Source organism: Felis catus, chromosome C1 (genome assembly GCF_018350175.1).
Source record: "Felis catus isolate Fca126 chromosome C1, F.catus_Fca126_mat1.0, whole genome shotgun sequence".
Taxonomy (NCBI): Eukaryota; Metazoa; Chordata; class Mammalia; order Carnivora; family Felidae; genus Felis; species Felis catus.
In genome coordinates, this window is record NC_058375.1 from 105726096 (window position 1) to 105746888 (window position 20793).

At 54.1% G+C, this 20793-nt stretch overlaps 2 protein-coding genes across 13 annotated transcripts; one reads left to right on the plus strand and one right to left on the minus strand.

The window, feature by feature from the left end:
- Nucleotides 1-326: 326 nt before the first annotated feature.
- SEMA6C (semaphorin 6C) lies at nt 327-13610 on the minus strand. 11 transcript variants are annotated; one of them, XM_023259145.2, is made up of 19 exons: nt 13476-13610; nt 9500-9665; nt 7625-7739; nt 7274-7337; nt 7059-7115; nt 6602-6703; nt 6306-6396; nt 5979-6098; nt 5710-5798; nt 5160-5377; nt 4741-4872; nt 4311-4463; nt 3899-4072; nt 3459-3605; nt 3134-3211; nt 2941-2996; nt 2725-2769; nt 2257-2352; nt 327-1767 (listed from the first exon to the last, which is right to left on the minus strand). In XM_023259145.2, the coding sequence occupies exons 2-19, from the start codon at nt 9609-9611 to the stop codon at nt 803-805; spliced, it is 2814 nt and encodes a 937-aa protein (XP_023114913.1). In that variant the 5' UTR covers nt 9612-9665; nt 13476-13610; the 3' UTR covers nt 327-802. The 11 variants fall into 11 exon arrangements, with proteins under 11 accessions (XP_023114913.1, XP_023114912.1, XP_023114908.1 ...); XM_023259144.2 differs by having other exon boundaries at nt 327-1845; XM_023259140.2 differs by having other exon boundaries at nt 327-1848.
- On the plus strand, nt 6095-13993 carry LOC123379063 (proline-rich protein 36-like). 2 transcript variants are annotated; one of them, XM_045033500.1, is made up of 3 exons: nt 6095-6724; nt 7219-7349; nt 10580-13993. In XM_045033500.1, exon 3 carries the CDS (start codon nt 12573-12575, stop codon nt 13839-13841), a length of 1269 nt encoding a protein of 422 aa, XP_044889435.1. In that variant the 5' UTR covers nt 6095-6724; nt 7219-7349; nt 10580-12572; the 3' UTR covers nt 13842-13993. The 2 variants fall into 2 exon arrangements, with proteins under 2 accessions (XP_044889435.1, XP_044889434.1); XM_045033499.1 differs by having other exon boundaries at nt 7222-7349.
- Nucleotides 13994-20793: the final 6800 nt, after the last annotated feature.

The window sequence follows — 20793 nt, forward strand, 5'->3', positions numbered from 1 at the left end:
TTCATTTTATTTCTCAAAAAGTACCCTCCCCCACCCCATGGAACAAGCTAGGGAAACGTCCTCGATCCAGGAACGTGCTCCGGTGCACTCCCCACCCCACCTAAGCTCGGCCGTGGGTCTCCTGGGCCCCGGCTCATCGCCACACACCATTTCTTTGCTTGCCTCCTTCAGGAAACCTTTCCTGATTAACCCCGGTGGGACCGCAGCCATCCCAATTACTCGGAAGAGTGCGAGACCAAGATAAAGGCAGAGATTCGGGGGCAGAGGCGCCTAGCGAGCGGACCCGTTCCCGCCCCGCCCCCTCCGCTAGGAAAGTCAGGCACGACTCGGGGACAAAAAGCTGTATTGGGAAGCGGAGGCTCCTACACAGTAGGAGGAGGCACGTCCCGGGAGGCCCGAGGACTCCGTACACAGCGCGCGCGCGGCCCCAGCCCCGTCGGTCCGTCCATCCGTCCTGCGGCCCGCCCGCGGCTCAGTCTATGGAGGAAGCCCGAAGGGGCGAGTTAAGGCAGCTTGGCTGAGGGAGGGGGAAGTAGGAGTGCGCCAGTTCCCCCCGAAAAGCTGGCTCACTGAGGGGGCGAGCTTCTCACCTCCCACTCCTCTCTCGAGGACAGGGGGAAATACAGTCAATAAATAAACCCGAGGCGGGCTGAGACCCCAGGAGACTCTCAGAGTCCAGAAAGGCTGGAGGTGTGGAACGCGGAGAGAGGGAGGGGTTCTGTCCTTGGAGACGCGTCCATGCTCTTGGCCTTGGAAGGCGCGGGCCTCAGGGGCCCAACTGGAGGACGCAGCGCAGCTCCCTTTAAAAGTGAAAATGGCTGCCGTTGGGGATGGCCGGCGGGGGGGAGGGCGCGACGAGGGGCGACTTCGGGGGCAGCTGCGGCTTCTCGACGTCCACCCTCTTTAGGGCGCGGCCCCGATAGCCCTCCGGCCGGCCCAGGTACAGAAGATGTCTCCCGGGCCCCCCACAGTACCTGGAGGGGCCCCCCGAGGGGACCCGAGTGAGCAGGGCCGGGGGGGCACGATGCGTGGGGAAGGGCGTTCTGCGGCCGCCCCCGACCCCTAGCCGGGGAGCGGGGGCGGAGAGGGCGGGCCGCGTGGAGGGGGCCGCGCACTTGCCCTCGGGGGGCACGTCCAGCCTCAACGGCGGGCCACACTCCCGGGGCAGGAGGCTGGGGCCCGCGAACAGGGTGGGGGTGGGGCTGGGTTCCGGCGGGAGCGCCCGCGAGGTAAACGCTGCCGCGGCCAGGGGCTCGGCCCCCTTCCTGGGTGGCTGCGGACCGTGCAAGTAGCGCAGCAGTTCTTCCAGGGTGGTGACCTCCACCGCCTGCCCGGGACAGCCGGGCGGCGGCGGCCTCACCAGCACGCGGGGCGCGGGGCCGCCCGCCGCGTTCCCGCCCCGTGCGCGGCCCTGGCCCTCCTTGGCATTGTTCCCGTTCTGGTTCCACTCCCAGGGGCCCCCGGCGTGGCGGAGGTGCTTGGCCGGCAGCTCGGGCGTGGACTCCGGCGTGGGCAGGCAGGCCAGCTCCGGCGGGGCCACGCCCTCGGGGGGAGGCAGGAAGGTGGTGTAGAGCTGGGGCGGCTGCGCCCCGTCTCCGTCCTTGGACTGCGGTGGCTCCGGGCCCGCACCGTGCAGCCGGGCCAAGCTGCGAAGGGAGAGAGGGCGCGGGAGCCCCGGAGTCTCGACGTCCTTGCTCCGACGTCGGTGGGCTCGGCGGCACGCGCAGGAGACCAGGAGGCCAGAGACCGAGGCGCCCAGAGCGAAGGCTGCGGCAGCACAGGCCAGGAGGAGTGGGATGGGGACGGAGAGGGAGGCTGAGGCTGGGGGGAGGTCCCGGCGCACGCCTGCTGACCGAGAGGGAGGAGGGAGGCTCAGCCGAGGTAGGGGGGTGTGGGAGGGCGCTGCACCTCGCTCCCGCTGCTGCTCACCTCCTCCGCTCCAGCACAGCCTGACCCTCCTCAGAATGACCTCCCCTGACCCCTCAACGCACAGCCCATCACACCAGCCCTCACACACAGGCTAGAGCTTGGGCCTTGGGGAGTCCCCAACCCAGCTCTGGCCCCTGGAGCCATGCCAAGAGCAGGTGCCAAACTCTGCCAGTGCAGAAGGAGGTGGGTAGGAGATGCCCAGCTCTGGGGAGAGGGGGCACCAGACAGGCATTAGTGAGCATCAAACGTGTCAGTGAGGGGCTTGGAGTTCTTCAAGAATCAGCAGCCCCACACTTCACTCCTGTCCCTCCCAACCAGCCCCCTTACCCTGAGTGTGAGCTCCAATAGTGGAAGACTGGGGCCGGGAGTGGGCATCACTGAGGGGGCTGGGGGTCTCAGGGGAAGGGCCAGGACCCAGAAGCACTGGTGACAGAGACCAGGTCAGAGCCAGTGAGGCTCCTGTTTTCCACCTCTGACACCCATTCAGAGGGTCCTCCCCACCCCCACCCACCCCCTTTGGAACCCCGAAGTCCAGAACTCCAGCCTCTCCTTTCTTCTGGGCATGGGGAAGGGCTCACCATGCAGGCATTCTTTCATGTAGTTTTTTCAAAGACTATTTATTTAAGCACCCTACTGTATGCCAAGCACTGAGCTATATGCCAGGTGTGTGGAGGATGCTAACCCTTGAGACTCTCTCAGTGGGTCCGGGGTGCTGTTCTGCTGCTGCCAGGGAGCACAGACTCAGGTGAGTGTGGGCCGGGCAAGGGGGGATGAAGTTGGAATAGCCAGACTCACCATAAGCAGAATCCCCTGTACCAGACTGACTCCCAGTAGCTCCATCTATGAAGAAGGAAGACGGAGGGTGAAGACAGGGGCAGGGGAAGCTTCTAGAAGAACTGAAAGGGGTGACTGTGCTACAGAAGGACAGAAACCCACACCCGGGATGGTCTCTGAGGGCCTTCAGAGCCATGTGCAGCTGTGGCTACAGCCACCCCTGTCCCGGCCATTTACCTTGGCAGTCACTGTGCTCCGTGGATTCCTGGTTCCCAGCCGGATCCACATCAGTCCTAGAAGGAAATGAGGTGGATGGGGGTGTCTCAGTGCAGTTATCCATCTTGCCCCCCAGCCCCTGCCCCGGCCCTCAGCTCCCTCTCCTTGTAGTGGGGAGCTTTCTCCTCAGGAGGTCCAGGGGCCCCTCACTTACCCACCGGGTCCCCTGATATCCACACAGCCTCTGGAGCTGTGCCATCCACAGTATGGGTCCTGAGAAGCCAGACAGCTCCTGGGGGAGACGGAGACATCTGAGGCTCTCCCCTCTAATCACAGCCCATGCCCCAGCCCCAGATCCCATCCTGCCTACCCTGATTCCTCTTCTAGTCCCTGGTTGCTGCATACCTACAGAATGCTCCAGGCAACCCTCCCTCCTGACCCTCCCCTGCATTTCTCTGCCACCCCCCATGCCTGTGTCCCCATGCTCCTTCCGGCTCAAGGAACCTCCCCAGGCAGGCCTGCCCTCAGCCTCTTCTCACCTCTGACAGGCCCCGTGCCGGGCACACCGACTGAGAGGGAGGTAGATGATGCAGCCAGAAAAAGCCACAAAGAGCCTGTGACCTTCAGTGTCCAGCTCCAGCCCTATGACCCGCCGTGCCGTTTGGGCCGCCCGCTTCCCACTGCACCTAGGATGGAGCCAGAAGGAATCAGAGATGGCGCAGTTGAGGCTCCTGTCTCCAGGGGCGGGGGGGGGGGGGGGGTTAAAGAACAGAAGGTGGGGAGGTGCACAAGCCCTGAACACAACTCATAGGACTGCCCCACCAAACCACCCAGCTTCTTGCCAAATCCCTATATCCTATAGCTTCTGGGGAGTTCCCACCCTATCCCCCCACATCTCCATCCACCACCTCACTTCCCATTCCTGCTCTGCAAGGGGGCGGGGGTGGGGGTGGGAGGGACTGCCAGACGAAGGCCTCACCTGGCAGGGCTGTAGGCATTGATTTCTTCCAACAGGATGGGCTCAGGGCCCCCTGATGGCCCCCCTGGGGGCAGTACCTTCAGCACTGTCCCATCTTCGGAGCCCAGGAACAGGACTGTGGTGTTACCGTAGGGACCAGCCCTACCATCCACGGCTAACTGGGTCAGTAGAGCCCTGGAGGGATAGTCCTTGGGTCAGGGCAAGCTGACTAGTGGAAGATGGCCCATGTATCCTGGTGCCCACTTCCGGGTGCTTCCTCCCGCCCAGACTTTCTTCTTCTCGCTCTCCCTTCCACTTTCATGGGTTCTTCTTCCCACCAATATGATTTAGCTTGTGAGGTCGGAGATAGAGAGTGGCGGGGGCGGGGGTGGGGGGGAGTTGGGCAGTAGCTGTCATTTGTTTAACCACATACCTGCTGGTGAGGGTGAGCAGAGGCTGATGGGTAGCAGGTGGCACGGCTGGGTCCAGCAGTGGGTGAGCCTTGATAAAGGTCAGGACGTCATCAGGGAGATCTCTGGAAGAGGGGAACAAGGCAGCCACACCTACCCCTGCACAGGATCCTGGCCTGGTAGGCACATGGAAAGGAGCCATGTTAGGACGGGGACCCAGGGTTTAGTTAAGTACCCCACCCCCCCAGCTGCTCCCAAACATGATTGGTAACCTTTGCTCTACCCCTTCACACAGACATTCAACTACTGCCTTCCTTTTCTCCACAGCTCTCCAGTCCCATGCCAACCCACTGAGCCCCCTCCCCCTAATCCCATAGACCCTCTCTTCATAATCCCATGTGGGAACACACTGCTTGCTTCTGCCCCCACAAAAGCCACCCCCATCCTGGGTACCTGGGGGAGGGAACCCTGTCTTCAGATACGGGTGTCCAGGCCCCATCCAGACTCCTCTGCTCCTTGAACTTGCCCTCAAACGCATGCTCGATATCATCCAGGTAGAAGGCACAGACCGCAGAGCCAGGGATGCTGAAGGAGCCAGAAAAGGATGTGGGCTGGGGGTTGGGAGGGATAGCACAGCCCCTCCCAGGTGAGACACGGCAGCTGCCCTTATGCACCATATTAGGACGTGGAGCCTGAGAGGGTGAGACAGTCTCTGGGGGCCATGCTGGGAGAAAAAAAAATGAACAGAATAGTAAACTGGCCTTGAATGGAGTCTCCCCTCATTATAAGGCATCAGCAGGCTGTGGGAGGGGGGCTCAGACGCTGATGGGACAAGGGACAGATTGGGCCATGTCGGTTAGTCTACTACTAACCTATTGGTCTGCGTGGTGAAGACCCCAAAGAGAGCAGAGCGGCCATACAAGTTCACAGGCCCAGTTAAGGCCTGTAAGACGTCAAAATAGAAGGTAGAATCTCCAGGAACAGAGCAGTTGAGCCGCAGCTTCAGGAAGGATGTCCAGTGGCGGTCCAAGGCCCGAGGTGAGCCGCCCATGTCACGTTTACATACTCGGGCCACCCTGGAGAACTGCACCTGGGTGGGGGGGGGAGAGCCAGGACTAGGAGAACAGGGAGGGCCCCAGGGCCAGTGGCGGGGACACGAATCTGGAGTGTTGGAGGACCGAGAGACCAATGTCAGGGGCACAGCAAAGGAAGGGTATAGCGTGGTAGATCGGTTGGGGTCAAGGATGAGGGACACAGCAGGATGTGGGGGCAGAGGGCTGGGGGCTACTCCAAGTTGGGGCTCAGAGTCCAAGGGACTATATGGTGGAGATTAGGGCCAGGAGCTCTTCACTGACTCTTGACTGGCTCCTCAGGATCCAGCAGAACTCTCTAGCTACACACCCCTGGTGCCCACCTCCTTACCCTTCCCAGCCGAGCATCCTCCACAGAGACCTCTCGGAAGAAGAAGTAGACATGGTCTCCGTGCTCCAAGGCGTGGACAAAGTGTGGCTCTGAGGGGGCGGAGACAGGAAACAGCATGCTCAGAGACTCCAGGCCCCACACAGCCTTCTGCCTTTCACACAGGCACAGTACCAGTACCACCACCCTCTGCCTGCTCCCTGCACCTCCCCCTGTCCTCCCCCTGCACCTCCTCCCCAAGAGCAGCCTCCCTCCCCCAGGCCCGCCCTGACCTCTGAGCCACTTGGAGTCGTACTTGGCCGAGCGGAGTGGGGGCTGAGGCCCAAGGCTTCTGTAAACCACAGCATCACTGGCCTGGAAATCCGCAGCTGTGGCTGAGTATAGGCTGCCCTCTGGAGGGGCGGGTAGGGGGGAGTCAGGGGAGGGCCCAGGGATCTGGCGCTTCTTGGGCCTCCTACACCCCTACCTCACTCACCCTGGCCCTGCCCCCTACCTCAACCTTCCACTCAGGAGCATAGTGAGAGACCAAATTGGGAGAAGGGCTGAGGTGGTAGCCCCCTCTGGCCACAGGCCCGCTTCTCACGTGCCCAGGTGCACACCTGCAAAGATGGCCACGTTGGACTGGGTGGCATCAAAGGGGCATCGAGCCTGCCCACTCAGCTCTTCACCCTCCTGCTGCAGCGAAGTTATCTGGAGGGAGAGGGAACAGATTCTTGGAACCATCAGGGTCTCGGAGTCTGGCTCCATCACCCACCTCCCCGCGTCCCCTTGCCTCTCTCCCCAACCCCTTCAGGACCCTTGCATTCTGGACACTCCGGTTGCCCACCTTGGGTTCTCTTCCCACTCCCATCATGACCCCTTCCCTGCCCCACACCCCCTCCCTCTGCCTTTGTACCCCATAGCTGCGGCACACGGGGCTGAATGAGTTCGTTCCACAGGCAAGGAGTGTCTGGGAGTCCCAGGGAACAAGAACACGAATATAGTTGTGGCACTCGTCCTAGAGAAGCCAAAATTCAAGGTCAGCAACAGGGCTCCCTAGGACTGGGACAGGGGGCCACAGGAAGTAAGGCCACCTCCCCTGAGACGGTCAGAGCAATGTGGGGTAAAGTCCCAGCCAAGCTATTTGCTACCCTGCAACCTCAGACAGATTCTTTGGCCTGCTAGAGCCTAGCTCTTCTGTGAAGGAAGGCAAAAACTATTCATCCCCTTTCCTGCATCCCCCCCACCCCACCCCAGATGCAAGTAGGCGGGAAAACTGGGCACAGCAGAGGACCACTGTGGTCCTGGACAGAGCCTGGAGAGGTGGGAAACTCTCCCCTCAAAATTGTCACCCCGCTCCTCACACTCCTCACCGTCAGCTTTCCCCGCACAACACAGTTCTCCATGTCTTGGCTCCGCCATGTTAGATACTGAAGGGAGAGACAGAAGGGAGGGAACATCATGGGGCAAGCTGGATGCCCCCTCACATGACGGCTCCTTTTGGATTCTTTTTCCCACCCGCTGGACCCCCAGCAGACCTTTCCAGGCCTCATCTCCATGCCTGCACCTCCTGCCACATGCCTCTTACCTTGTTGGGAACCAGCCCCTCCCCTGCCTCCTGGGCTTGAAGATCGAAGGAGAAAACGTGATCCCTGCAGGGAGAGGTAAGGAGGGATCAGAGCCAAACGAAGGCACCCCACCTGAGCTCCTTACTGCCACCCTGCTCAGGCTCAGTGGTCAGAGACAAACATCGCAGACCTCCTGCTATCCCCCCCTTACTCCATGCCTCGGCATTTGCGCTCTGGGTCCAAGCATGTCCACGTCCCATGGCTTGTACACCTGCATGTGTCCCCTGCAAGGTGCTGCAGTGGCCATGCAGGTCCCATGTCTGCCCAGGAGCATGCATGTCGGCCCCACAACAGTGCCACGGCCAGTTTACCGGGCAGCCACTAGCAAGGTCCGGTTCAAGGTTAGGAATCTCTGAAAGTCCAGCCCAAGTTCGGCAACCACAGCATCATCCTCCAGGCCCCGGAACCAGGATAATGGGGAAGTCCCTAGAAGACACAGAGAGGTGGGTGCTGAGGCTGAGCCAGGACACCATGCACTCCCCCAATACCCTTTCCAGCCAGATGAAATCCAGCCATGGACATTGTGGATGAGGAAGACAAGTTGTGAGGCATTAAAAAAACTATTAATACAGCTATTAATAAAATAATGCTAGCCCTGAGCACTTAACCTCGGCCAACCACCATGTTAGCATTTTAGATGCCTCGTTTAATACAACCCTATAAGGGAAATACAGTAAAACTTAGTTTGCAAGCATAATTCATTCTGGAATGATGCTTGTAATCCAAAGCACTCGTATATTAAAGTGAATTTCAAGAACCATTGGCTCAGTTGTGATCAACTGATATTCAGTATCACATACTATTTGTATCACAAGACATCGCTCATTTATCAAGTTAAAATTTATTAGAGGGGCACCTGGGTGGCTCAGTCGGTTAGGCATCCAACTTTGGCTCAGGTTATGATCCCCCACGGTTTGTGGGTTCAGGCCCCACATCTGTCTTTGTGCTGACAGCTCAGAGCCTGGAGCCTGCTTTGGATTCTGTGTCTCCCTCTTTCTCTGCCCCTCCCCTGCTCACGCTCCATCTCTCCATCTCTCTAAAGATAAACATTTTTTAATTAAAATTAAAAATAATGTTTGCTTATCTTGCCGCAAGGTTTTACTATACTAATATTGGCCCCACTTTACAGATGAGGAGTCTGAGGCTTAAAGCCATTAAGGAATTTGCCTAGTTTATTTGGCTAGGAAGTGGAAGGCACTGGGATTCAGATCCAGGTCTGTCCTACTCCAGAGCTGAACACAGTTCCTTCTTGGAAGGGCTGTAGGGCTGGCTAGCGCTCCCCTCTCGTTCCCGTGCCATACACTGTCCTGTCTGGAGCACTTACTCCATTTCTCCCAGCTTTTGGTATCATCCCTTCAAGGCTCTTCAGAAGCCACCTCAGCCGTCCCAGGTCACTGTCTCCGTTGACCACCCTCCGTGTCTGCTGGCCTGACCATGGCAACCATGATCATCAGCACCCAGAGGCAGCTCAGAGTTCAGACATAGATGCTTTAATGTTTATACGGTGCTCAGAACCGCATCTGGCACGTGCAAGTGTTTGCTATTCTTATCCCCCAACACTTACTCCCAGGGACCCAACTGCAGTCCCTTGGTCCTTAAAATTACTCTAAATTCTACATCCATAACAGGAACCTGCAAATAGATCAAGGTTCTTCTCAGAAAAAAGTGGGTGTATGGTTTCCCTCACAGTGGGACCTAGGCTTAGTTGTGGTGCAAATGGTGGGGATGGGGGAAGAGGTGTGGGGAACCACTGAACCAGCCCTGAACCTTTGTGGCATACCTAACAGTAATAGCAAACACACAGGCAGCACTTACCATGTGCCAGACCATGTTCTCGGCGCCTCATTTAATCCCTACATAACTCTGAGGCAGAATGCTATTTGCTCTCTTCATTTTGCAGATGAGGAGACTGAGGCAAAGGAAGGTTAAACAATCTAACCAAGGTTGTGAGGCTAATGAGTCGCAGGGCAGGGATCCAAACCTGCTAAGGTTTGGTCTGGCTGAGAGTCCGTGCTCTTAACCACCAAATGACCGCACTGCCTCCAAGTGAAGGAAGCAGGGCCAGCAGCGCCCGTTCCCTCTACCTGTCTGCTTCCCCTGCTGGGTGTCTTCCTGTACCCTGGCCTCCTACACAGGGGTCTGGAGTGCAGAGCTCACCCAGCAGGGTGTCGGGCCAGGGCACTCACCTTGCAGGTCAGAGGTCAGCAGAGGGAGGGGGTCCTGGGGGAAGGCAGCCTGGGTATGGGGAAGCGAGAGCAGCAGGAGCAGCAAGGGCATGAAGCGGGGGGCACGGGGCATCCTGTGCGGGGCAGCTCAGGCCCCAGGGGGTGCCCCCTCACCCATATGCCGGCCCTGAAAGAGGAGACAGATAAAAGTGGGGGAAGGGGCCAGATCCCTTCCCCCCTGGCCCAGGCGGGCTCCTCCCCTGGTCTGACCCTAGAGGACCCTGTGGGCCGGGGGAATCAACCCTTTCTCTGGCACTGCCTCGGTCCCAGCCAGCTGTCACTGTCACTCCAGGCCTTTCTCTCTCCAACTGGCCCAAACTGGCTGGCGTGAGACCTGCAGGCATGACCCCAGGTAAGGACAGGACACGCCCGTTCCCCTTCCAAACCTCACACGGCCTCTTCTCCTTTCTTCTGAGCGGGCCTGGGACATTCGGTAGGTGACACCTCCCGGCCCCCCCTCTTACTAACCCCTTCTCAGTTATAATTAGACACTGAAGCCTTAAAATTATAAATAGTGACTCCTTGGCACTGGAAGGAGGAAGAGGGCACCATGTCTGCCTCACCCTCCCTCACAGACCCGGACGGCACCCTGGGAGCCATTCAGGCGCTGTGCCCGGGGAAGAGGCAGCTGCGAGGAAGCCATCCCCTCTCTAGGGTTGGGGAAGGACAGAGTGGGGGCAGGAAGCCTAGGGGTCGTTGTCTTAGTTTAAGTTCATGCCTCAAGGGCTCTTCTCTTTGCTAGGGAGAAGCTGGGTAGGGAGGGGTATGGGGTGAGGTGGGGGGCTGCCTTAGCCAAAAATGCATCTGCATCAGAGCCAGATCAGAGGCTAAACTTAGCTCTGGCTGCAGCTGTCTGCCCGACCACTGTGCCCCCTCCCAGCCTCTCCAACCCCCTGCTCCCTCCCTGGCTCCCAAGAACCAGTGCAAGTACTTGATGAGGAGGAGCAGACGCCTATGAGGAGCCAGGGATGCAACTGGCTATACTGGTGATGAGAAATGGCTCAACACGTATGTCCCTCTTTCCCTTCCTTCCCTCTTCAGGCTGCCTCAAAATGGAAATATAAATAATTCAACGACAGGCACAGGCAACGGTAGCCCAAAGTCCAGGAAAAGATGGATATGGTGAAAGCGTGGTGAGACTGCCCTTCCCACTCATCAGGCACCGCCAACCCCACCCCAGCTGACCCCGGTTGGGCCCCGCAGTGGGAGGTGTACTCCAGCTTCCTGCCCTCCCTCCCCTCAAACTGAAGCGAGGGGCTGAGTGGCTCCTGAAACCAGGTCGGGTGAGAATCCTTCCTTTCTGTGAATAGACAGCTATCCCTCACCAATCCTTAGTTGTTCATCCCACCATGTCCCCTTAAAGAACAGACCCTGGGTTTCCAAGCCCAGCCCATTCCATCTCCCCAAATCCACTCTTGGAGCCAGGACCCAAGTGTACCCCACCCCCAGTCCAGCGTCACTGGTGGGGAGGTTGACGTCAGATGGGGTCCCAAGAGGGCTGGAGGAGGGGAAGGGGTAGGAACATCTAATGATGACCCCCTCCCCAGGGGCAGAGCAGTCAGCTAGCTAACGACCCTCTGGTGCTGAAAGGCCAAGCCTCCCTAACCACCCCACCCCCATCCCCGGATGCTGGTGCTCCCAGGGGAAGAGAAAGAGACCCAGCCTGTCTCCTATCCTCCCCCTCCGGCTCCCTCCCCCCTCCAAGTTGCCCTGGGCAACTGGTATCTTCACCCAGGAAACAACTTTGGCCTCTGGCAAGTGGGGAGAACAGCCAGACCCCTCTTCCTGCTTCCAGACCAGGCCAGTTTCCATCCCCTGCCTTCAGGAGCTGCTGCCCTTTCCTCACCTGGGGTGGTGACTCCTGTGGGGGTTTGAGGGGGATAGGAAACCTGTGACCTGATGGAAGAAGGGACAGGAGGGAAGAGGCTTAGCTAGACCTCCTTACCACATCCCTTAGAAGTAAATGTGAAAATTTAGGAGAAGTCTACTGAGGCTAGGGAAAGGGATGTGCGGCCCTGGAAAGGTGTGGGTGTGTTGTGAGGTGGGGTGGGGCGGGGTGTTGACAGTGAGCTAGATTACAGAGGTGCCGGCCGCTTCAAACCCAAAGATGTGAGGGCAGGGGCAGGGGCTGCCCCTAGCTGGAAACTCCTGGAACTGAAGGACCAGTCTTGGGGAAAAGGGTGACAGGGAGAGTTTGTGGGGCATGACGACCACTCCCACATTAAAACCCTCAGAATCCAGCAGCCTTCACCGAGAAAGCGCCCTAGCTGGGGACAATAGAGGCTAATTTGCATCTCATTTGCATGCTCTTCATTTCTAGGCAAAATGCTCCGATAGCAAACATCCCCAGCCCCTTCCTTCTTCCCTAAGAGAGCAGGTCCTGCCTCCCTCCTGCCCAGTGTCTCTGCACCCCACCCCCTGCCTTGGACTGGATTAGTCCAGCCTCTGAAAACACTTGGTTGGCCTTCGCATTGGCCCCCTAGACTTGTATGATATGTCTTTAAGAAGGCTTCCCACATTGGTTTTTGGAGGAGCAGCATCTGAGCAGTTCCCATCCCACCCAGGGCCTGGGGAAAGGCATCATACCCCCCATCTGAAGCAAATGGGGGAGGCCTGGCCAAACCTTTCTTCCCCTCCTAGGTCTTCTCTTTGCTGGGAGAGAAAACAGCTCTTCTCTCTCCTCCTGGCCCTACGGCCACCTCTGGGGAGTGGCCAGGGTCATGGCCAGAGTCACAACCAGAGTCAAGGCGGGTGGAGGGGGAGGCTGGGGAAGGGATGGAGAAGGGGAGACCGGGCTGGGGACAATAGCAGGAAGCTCTCAGGCTGGTCTCCCGCCCCAGTCCACCTTCCTCTGGGGGAGCAGACAGGAGGTAGAGGGGGTGGGGGGCGCGGTGAGGATCCTCGAGAAACAGGCTGAAGGCGCATTCCCTTCTCCAAGACATTTCTCCCACCCTCTGCCCCTGGTTCCGCACCTACTCTCCCTTCCACCCAACCCCCAACGAGGATAATCCAGGTGTTTAGAGCCTGGCATAAGATGGGCCCGCGGCCAGGGGCTCGACGTGTCTCCCCCTCACTGGATCTGGGGCTCCGAGAGGGGCGGGCAGCAGAGTCTGGGCCGGGACCGGGTCCCAGAGCCACGTTAGCGGGAGGAGGGGCTGGAGGGGCCTGCAGGCGCAGACAGAGTGAGGATGAGAGCGGGGGTTGGGGAGCGGAGGCGGGTCTCCCAGGCCAGAGAAACAGGGCCAGAGGCTGGGAACCAAAGAGAGCAGGCCTGCGGCCGGCGCTGAGCGGGGTCCGCCGGCTAAAGGTTCAGTCTCCAGCTAGGCTCTCCTCCTTGGGAGACTCTGGCCTAACAAAGCCCCGGGGCGAGTGGGGTGAAGAAAGGAGAAGGGCGCGGGGACTGTTGTTTCTCGGGGGCCCCCTTCCCCGACTCTGCCCCAGCCAACCTCCTGAGAGGTGCTCAGACTCCCGCTTGCACAAGGACAGAGGTGCAACCGTGACACCAAAGTCCGGAACGACGCGTCCCCCTTCCCATCCCTGCAGAGACATCGAGAGGAGGGTCCAGTTCTCCGCGGGTTTCGGAGCCTTAGTTTCCCTGCCCGGGAGTCAAGGCACCAGGGTTTCCACCCTCTGCACGGTGCGCGCCTCAGATAATCCCCTTTCGCGCTCCCCAATCCAGGGGACGCGACTCAGAGAAGCCCGGTGGGAAGAGGAGCCCAGACGCTGCGCCCAACAGTGCACTGACGGGGCTCGGCCACGGTCCCCTCCTCCCTCCAAGCACCCCAACTCCGCTGACCCTCTCCACCAGCCAGGCACACAGCGCGCTGGCACCCTCCCGGTTCCCTCTCGCACTTCGGAACGTTGTCCCCAGCTGCGGCGTCCCCCGTCCTCCTGGCCTCCCCTGCAGCCCCATCTCCCCAAGCTCCGGGGTACTTGCTCCGAGATCCGGGTCAGCGGGACCGAGATCGCAGCGGGCGGGCAGCAGCCCCGCACCACGCCGAGTTCGCAATCCGTGATTGGGGCTCTGGCGAGATGTGATGAGCGTCCGAATGGGATGGAGCCCGGATCTGAGCTCCCGGCCGCTGTCGGGTCTGGCAAGCCGCGGGTCCCAGTCGCAGCCCCCACTCCCGCCGCGGCTCCGCGCAGGAAAACAATGCGACCGCCCGGGGCTCTGGGCCGGGCCCCAGCCGCCCCGCCCGCCTCCCGGCCGGCTCCGCCTCCCGCCCGCCTCTGGGCCTCCGCAACCAATCTGGCTCTCGGAAGCTGGCTGGACACCGCCTTCTCGACACCTCTTCACCAATAGTCCTCCTTGGGGGCGGGGCGTAAGGAGCACCGCCCACCGAGAGGGCCAGGTCGGGAGGCTGAGCCAGAGACCAAAGCCAGGCGCGAGATGGAGAAACCAGCGGACCATCGCCGAGACTCGTACGGAGGAGGGGGTCTCACGGAGAGGTCCTGGGAGAAATCTTACAAGAGAGGAAGGAAGCGAAGCTGGAAGGAGAGACCGACGGGAAACCCGGAGACTCGGCTGGGCTGGACTGTCTGAGCCGCGCGACTCAACCTCCCTCCTTTCTCCCCAATGGCTTTGGCTACCTGGCTTCCACTTCGGGGGGGCTCTCCCCTCTGCCCCCAACCCTCTGTCCCTCCTCTCTACTGTTTTTACCTCGACCTCCTTGTTTCTTCCCATGTGCCTCCTCTGGTTCATGATGACCCCAATAAGGGAGGCCTAGCATGCGCTTGAGGGCTTGAGGCCTGGGAAAGGAAAGGAAGGTGTCACCAGGAGGTTTTCCTTGTCCCCATCATCTCCTCCCCTCTCACCCCTACTGTCAGAGCAGGATGGGCTTAGGCCACTAGGCCAGGAACTACAGAGCCAGGAAGCCAGGGTGGCTGGCAGTCAGGCTGTTGGGTTGATGGAAGAGGACAGGTGAGTGAGGCTCAAGCCAAAAGAGAGACGTGGAGATTGGGACAAACTGACTCAGAGAATCACACAGAAAGAGGAGCAACATGGAGACTCCAAAAAGGGAAAGTGACCAGTGTCCCAGCCCCACGTATAGCCTTACTGGTCCCAGACACAGGATTAGTGTTCCATCTTTCTTCAGAGGGCCCTGGACATTCCTTCGAATAGCAAAACTGCTTCTTCTCCAACCCCATCCTCCATAAAGACTCTTTGATTCTGGGAAGGTCAGTGGGGAGGGAGAATGAGACTACTTCAGACAGCACTGCTTGGCTCCCACCTTGGTATCGCCTGCTAAGATTCTTCCCTGCGTGGGGGCTGGGACAAAAGACGTTCTCAAAATTCCCAGGATAGTGGGTGGCCTGGGAGACATTGGCATTCTTGGACAGTTTTATCTGAGTGGGCACCTCCTGCCCCCTACTCCCACATACTAGTCTCTGGACAAGAGGAAAGGAGGCACAAGGGTTTGCTGGTCTTTACTGAACTCCGATCAGGCTCACTGACTGGGCTAAGCCTCACAGTGAGTAAGCAAGAGATGTATCTCCCCAGCTTCTAACAAAGGACTTAGGTACTCAAATACATGCTCATTAAATAGGTTAGTGAATAGAGACTGAGGTGTAATTTATTTAAAGTTTTAGGGCCCAATTAAAATCTCAGTTCCATCTATAAAGTATTAAGCACTTATTTCATATACAATTCGCTGTGGGATGCAGTCCCAGTCTTTGAAGAAATGGCCATCTACCATCCTACCAGAGCAGACCTAGCAGGGAGTGCCTCGCGATCCCCAGCCCATGTCACCCACAACTCCAGCCAGCCAGCAAAAGTCACCAGGCACATAGAGTCTACACAAGCGATGACCCATACCTAAGGCCATTCCTTCAAGTTTAGGAGAAGTAGCTGTTCCACTAATTCATAGAAACAAACACAGAAAGTCAAGCAAAATGAGGAGACAGAGGAATATGCTCTAATTGAAAGAATAAGATAAAACCTCAGAAAAAGGACTAAATGGAGATGATCAATATTCATGTTAGAGTTTAAAGTAATGATCGACAAGAACACTAATCAAAGGGATACACAGACCCCTATGTTTATAGCAGCATTACTTACCATAGTCAAGATATGGAAGCAGCCCAAGTGTCCATCAATTGATAAATGGATAAAGAAGATGTGGTATGTATATATATATATATATATATATATATATATATATATATGTAATGGAATATTATATATATATGTAATGGAATATTATATATATATTATTTATATATATAAAATGGAATATTATTCAGCCATAAAAAGAATGGAATTTTGCTATTTGCAATGACATGGATTGATCTAGAGAGTATAATGCTAAGAGAAATAAGTCTGAGAAAGACAAATACCATATGGTTTCACTCATATATGGAATTTAAGAAACAAAACAAGCAAAGGAAAAAAAAATAGAAGGAGATATCAAGAAGCAGACTCTTAATTATAGAGAACAAAATGGTGGTTATCAGAGAGGAGGTTGGGGTGGGGGGGGAAGAGGGGATGGGGATTAAGGAAGGCACTAGTTGGGGCGTCTGGGTGGCTCAGTTAGTTAAGCGTCTAACTCCGGCTCAGGTCATGATCTCATGGTTCATAAGTTCAAGCCCTACATCAGGCTCTGTGCTGACAGCGCAGAGCCTGGAGCTTGCTTCAGATTCTGTGTCTCCCTCTCTCTCTGCCGCTTCCCCACTCACACTCTCTCTCTCAAAAGTAAACATTAAAAAAAATTTTTTTTTAAAAGGAAGGCACTAGTGATGAGCACCAAGTAATGTATAGAAATGTTGAATCACTATATTGTACACCTGAAATTAATATTATACTGCATGTTAACTAACTGGAATTAAAATAAAAACTTTTAAAAAATAAAGCAATGGTTATAAAGATGCTCACTAGACTGGAGAGAAAAAATGGAGGAACTCAAAGAGAACTTCAACAAAGAGAAAATACACAAAATAATAAATCAGAGTTGAAAAATACAATAACTGAAATTAAATACACACTAAACGGAATCGACAGTAGATTAATGGATGCGGAAGAAGATCAGTGATCTGAAGGGTAGGATAATGGGAAGCACCCAAGCTGAACAGCAAAAAGGAAAGAATTTTTAAAATGAGGTAGGTTAAGGGACCTGTTGGATGGCATCAAGAGAATAAACATTTGCATTATAGGGGGTCTCAGAAGGAGAGGAGAGAAAGGGGCAGAACATTTATTTGAATAAATAATAGCTGAAAACTTCCTTAATCTAGGGAAGGAAATAGACATCCAGGTTCAGGAAGCAAAAAGAGTCCAAAATAAGATGAACCTTCGGAGATCCACACTAGACACATAATAATTAAAATGTCAAAGAGGGGCGCCTGGGTGGCTCAGGCGTCCAACTTCAGCTCAGGTCATGATCTCAGGGTCTGTGGGTTCGAGCCCCGCGTCAGGCTCTGTGCTGACAGCTCAGAGCCTGGAACCTGTTTCAGATTCTGTGTCTCCCTCTCTCTGACCCTCCCCCGTTCATGCTCTGTCTCTGTCTCAAAAATAAACATTTAAAATAAAATGTCAAAGATTATGGGGGGCCTGGGTGGCTCAGTCGGTTGAGCATCCAACTTTGGCTCAAGTTATGATCTCACAGTTCATAAGTCTGAGCCCCGCATCAGGCTCTGTGCTGACAGCTCAGAGCCTGGAGCCTGCTTCAGATTCTGTGTCTCCCTCTCTCTCTGCCCCTTCCCTGCTCATGCTCTTTCTCTCTCAAAAACAAACATTAAAAAAATAAATAAAATAAAATGTCAAAGTTTAAACATAAAGAAAGAATTTTAAAAGCAGCAAAAGAGAAGCAAAGTTATGTACAAGGGGAAACCCCTATCAGCTGATTTTTTTCAGTGGAAATTTTGCAGGCCAGAAGGGAGTGGCATGATATATTCAAAGTGCTGAAAGGAAAAAAACCTACAACCAAGAATACCCTACCCAGCAATGTGATCATTTAGAATTAGAGAAATAGGGGCGCCTGGGTGGCTCAGTTGGTTAAGCATCTGACTTCAGTGCAGGTTATGATCTCATAGTTCATGAGTTCAAGCCCCGTGTCAGGCTCTGTGCTGAAAGCTTGGAGCCTGGAGCCTCCTTGGGACTCTGTCTCCCTCTCTGCCCCTCCCCGGCTCATACTCTGTCTCTGTCTCCCTCTCAAAAATAAATAAAACATTAAACAAATGTTTTTTTACATAGAAACAGAGAAATCGTTTCCCAGACAAAAGACATGTGTGTGTGTATATATATATATATATATGCACATACATACATATATACATATAGTGAGGAGGAGGGACTAAAAAAGTTCTTTTTATTCTTTTATTTTAGAGAAAGAGAGAGAGAGCTTGAGTGAGGAGAAAGGGGCAGAGGGAGAGGGAAAGAGAGAAAGAGAGAGAGAGAGAGAGAGAGAGAGAGAGAATCTTAAGCAGGCTCCACAATCAACACAAGGGCCAATGTGGGGCTCAATCTCACCACCCAGGGATCACAACCCGAGCCAAAATCAAGAGTCAGACGCTCAGCCAACCAAGCCACCCAGGTGCCCCAAGAGAAGTTCTTTTTAGAATGTGTTTAAACTTAAATGACCGTCAATATAGAATGCTATATATTTAGGATGTGATATAGAAGCCATGATATATCATGCTAATCACAAACCCAAAACCTGTAATAGATACACAAAAAAATGAAGAGAAAGAAAACCAAACAACGCTACATAAAATTCTCAATCACCAAAAGAAAAAAAAAAAAGAGGAGAAAGACAAATACTATATGATTTCACTTGTATGTAGAATCTAAAAACCAAACAAACGACAAGCAGAAACAGACCCATAAACACAGAGAACAAACTGATAGTTGCAAGAGGCAGAAGCGTTGGGGAACGGGCAAAATAGATGAAAAGGAGTGGGAGATACAAGCTTCCAGTTATAGAAAGAACAAGTCATGGGGACGAAAGAGACAGCATAGGGAATATAGTCAATGGCATTGTATTAGCATTGTATGGTGACAGACACTTGTTTAAGCATAGCATAACCTACAAATTTGTTGAATCACTATGTTGAACATATGAAACTAATGTAACATTGTGTGTTAACTATACTTCAATAAAAAGAAAGAGGGGCCACTGGGTGGCTCAGTTGGTTTAGCGTTTGACTCTTGATTTTGGCTCAGGTCAAGATCTCATGGTTTGTGAGCTGGAACCCCATGTCAGACATCACATTGTCCGCAGGGAGCCTGCTTGGGATTCTCTTTCCCCCTCTCTCTCTGCACCTACCCTGCTCACATACGTGTGCTCTTTCTCTTTCAAAGTAAATAAATAAATAAACATTTTAAAAAGTTTAAGGGACGCGAGGTGGCTCAGTCTGTTAAGTGTCCAACTTCTGCTTGGGTCACCATCTCACAGCTCGTGAGTTCGAGCCCCACATCGGGTTCTGTGCTGACAGCTCAGAGCCTGGAGCCTGCTTCGGATTCTGTGTCTCCCTCTCTCTCTGCCCCTCCCCCACTCACACCATCTCTTTCAAAAATAAAGAAACGTTAAAAAAACAATAACTTAAAAAAGAAAGAAAGGGAAAGAAAATACAAAGAAAATGTCAATTGGGGTGCCTGGCTGGCTCAGTCAGTGGAGCATGCAACTCTTGACCTCAGGGTTGCAGGTTTGAGCCCCATGTTGGGTGTAGAGATTACTCTAAAATATTTGAAAAAGAAAATAGCCATCTATTGAGGTTACAATAAAACTTACATGCACTAAATGATTAAAATGCAATACCCATTCGAGAGAAAGAAAGAGAAAGAAAAAAGAGCTACATTGAATATAATTCTGAAATGAAAGAGACACAATAAATGTTCTTCATGATGACTGCAGGGAAAGCCATTGGATATATTTTATCATGGAAGATGGAGAACTTTAGTGGGAGTCAGTTTGGTGCAAACGAAAGAAGAAAATGTTCTAAAGAGCAACTTAGCTTAAGTAAATTTGTACTTGGTAAGCCTGGAGCCTGAAGCATAGATAGCAAAACGCTGGGCAGGAGTGATGTAAGAAAGATACTAGTGACAATCAGAGTAAAGGGGAAGAGGGAGACAAATTATGGAAGGCTTGGAATGCTAAAGTGAGTAGGTTAAAATAATCTGACAGGAATAGGATGTCATTTCAAGTTCTCAAATAAGGGTGTTCCTTATCAAAATGCTTTTATTTTAGCAAGGAGACAAGGAGACCTACCAGCAAGAAAATAGGGGGTTCAAGGTTGAGGGGAGAGAGGCATTCAGGTAAGGATGGTGACACTGGGTATAGAAAGAAATGGATGAACCAGAGAGCTACATCAAAGGACAAATCCAAATGACTCTGTTCCTGCTTCTCGGGGTCTTACGGAGAAAATCCCACAGTCCCACAGATCAGAGCCTCTAATAAATTCAGGATCTCCAACTTTGGAAAATCACCCTCTCCCAATCCTTACAAGAAGCTATTTCAAACTTCCACCTCACTCCTCAAGTTTCTTTCATCACTACTTCTTCCTTTATCTCAGCAGCTGCCACATCTGTCTTCAGAGAAAATAGTAGTAATGTGAGAATTCCACCAACTTCTTGGGCCCTCTCCAGATGCCCTTAGGGACATCCTCACATCTTGGTCATCCCAGTAGATGAGGCATCTGTATCTCCTGTCCAAGGTCCACCTTCCCACCTTCCTATAAGTTCCATGTACCCAGGGCCTAGCTATGGCCATCTTGCCTGTCACTGTACACTTTGTATTTTGCATACTACCTGGCATATAGCAGGTGTTAACTATTAACACGTTGGTTGAATAAATCTGTCCTCTTTATCTCCTACTTACAAGCTTTATTCCCTGGGTCTTCAAATCCTTTCTCCTTCCTCTATTTTTAACCTTTCCTTTTTTTACTGACATTTTCCCCTCAGCATCTACACATGCTCAAGTATCTCACATGATTAAAAAAAAAATTCTCAACTTTCCCCTGATCCTTGTCTGTATTTAGCCATCTCTCCATTTCTTTCTTCCCTTCACAGCTAAACTTCTAGAGTCAACTAGAATTGCGGTATGCATTTCCTTCTACTCATTCACTTCTCAATCATCTTATTATTATTTTTTTGCCCCCATCAACCCACTGAGATTGTTCTCATCAAGGCCACTAATGACCTCTTTGTCACATTCAATGAACAGTTCTTCAGACTTTATCCTTTTGCCCTCCTTATGGCATTTGACCCTACTGGCCCCTCCTTCCTTGAAACACTCTCCTCTTTTGGCTCCTGGGTCCTTCTTTCT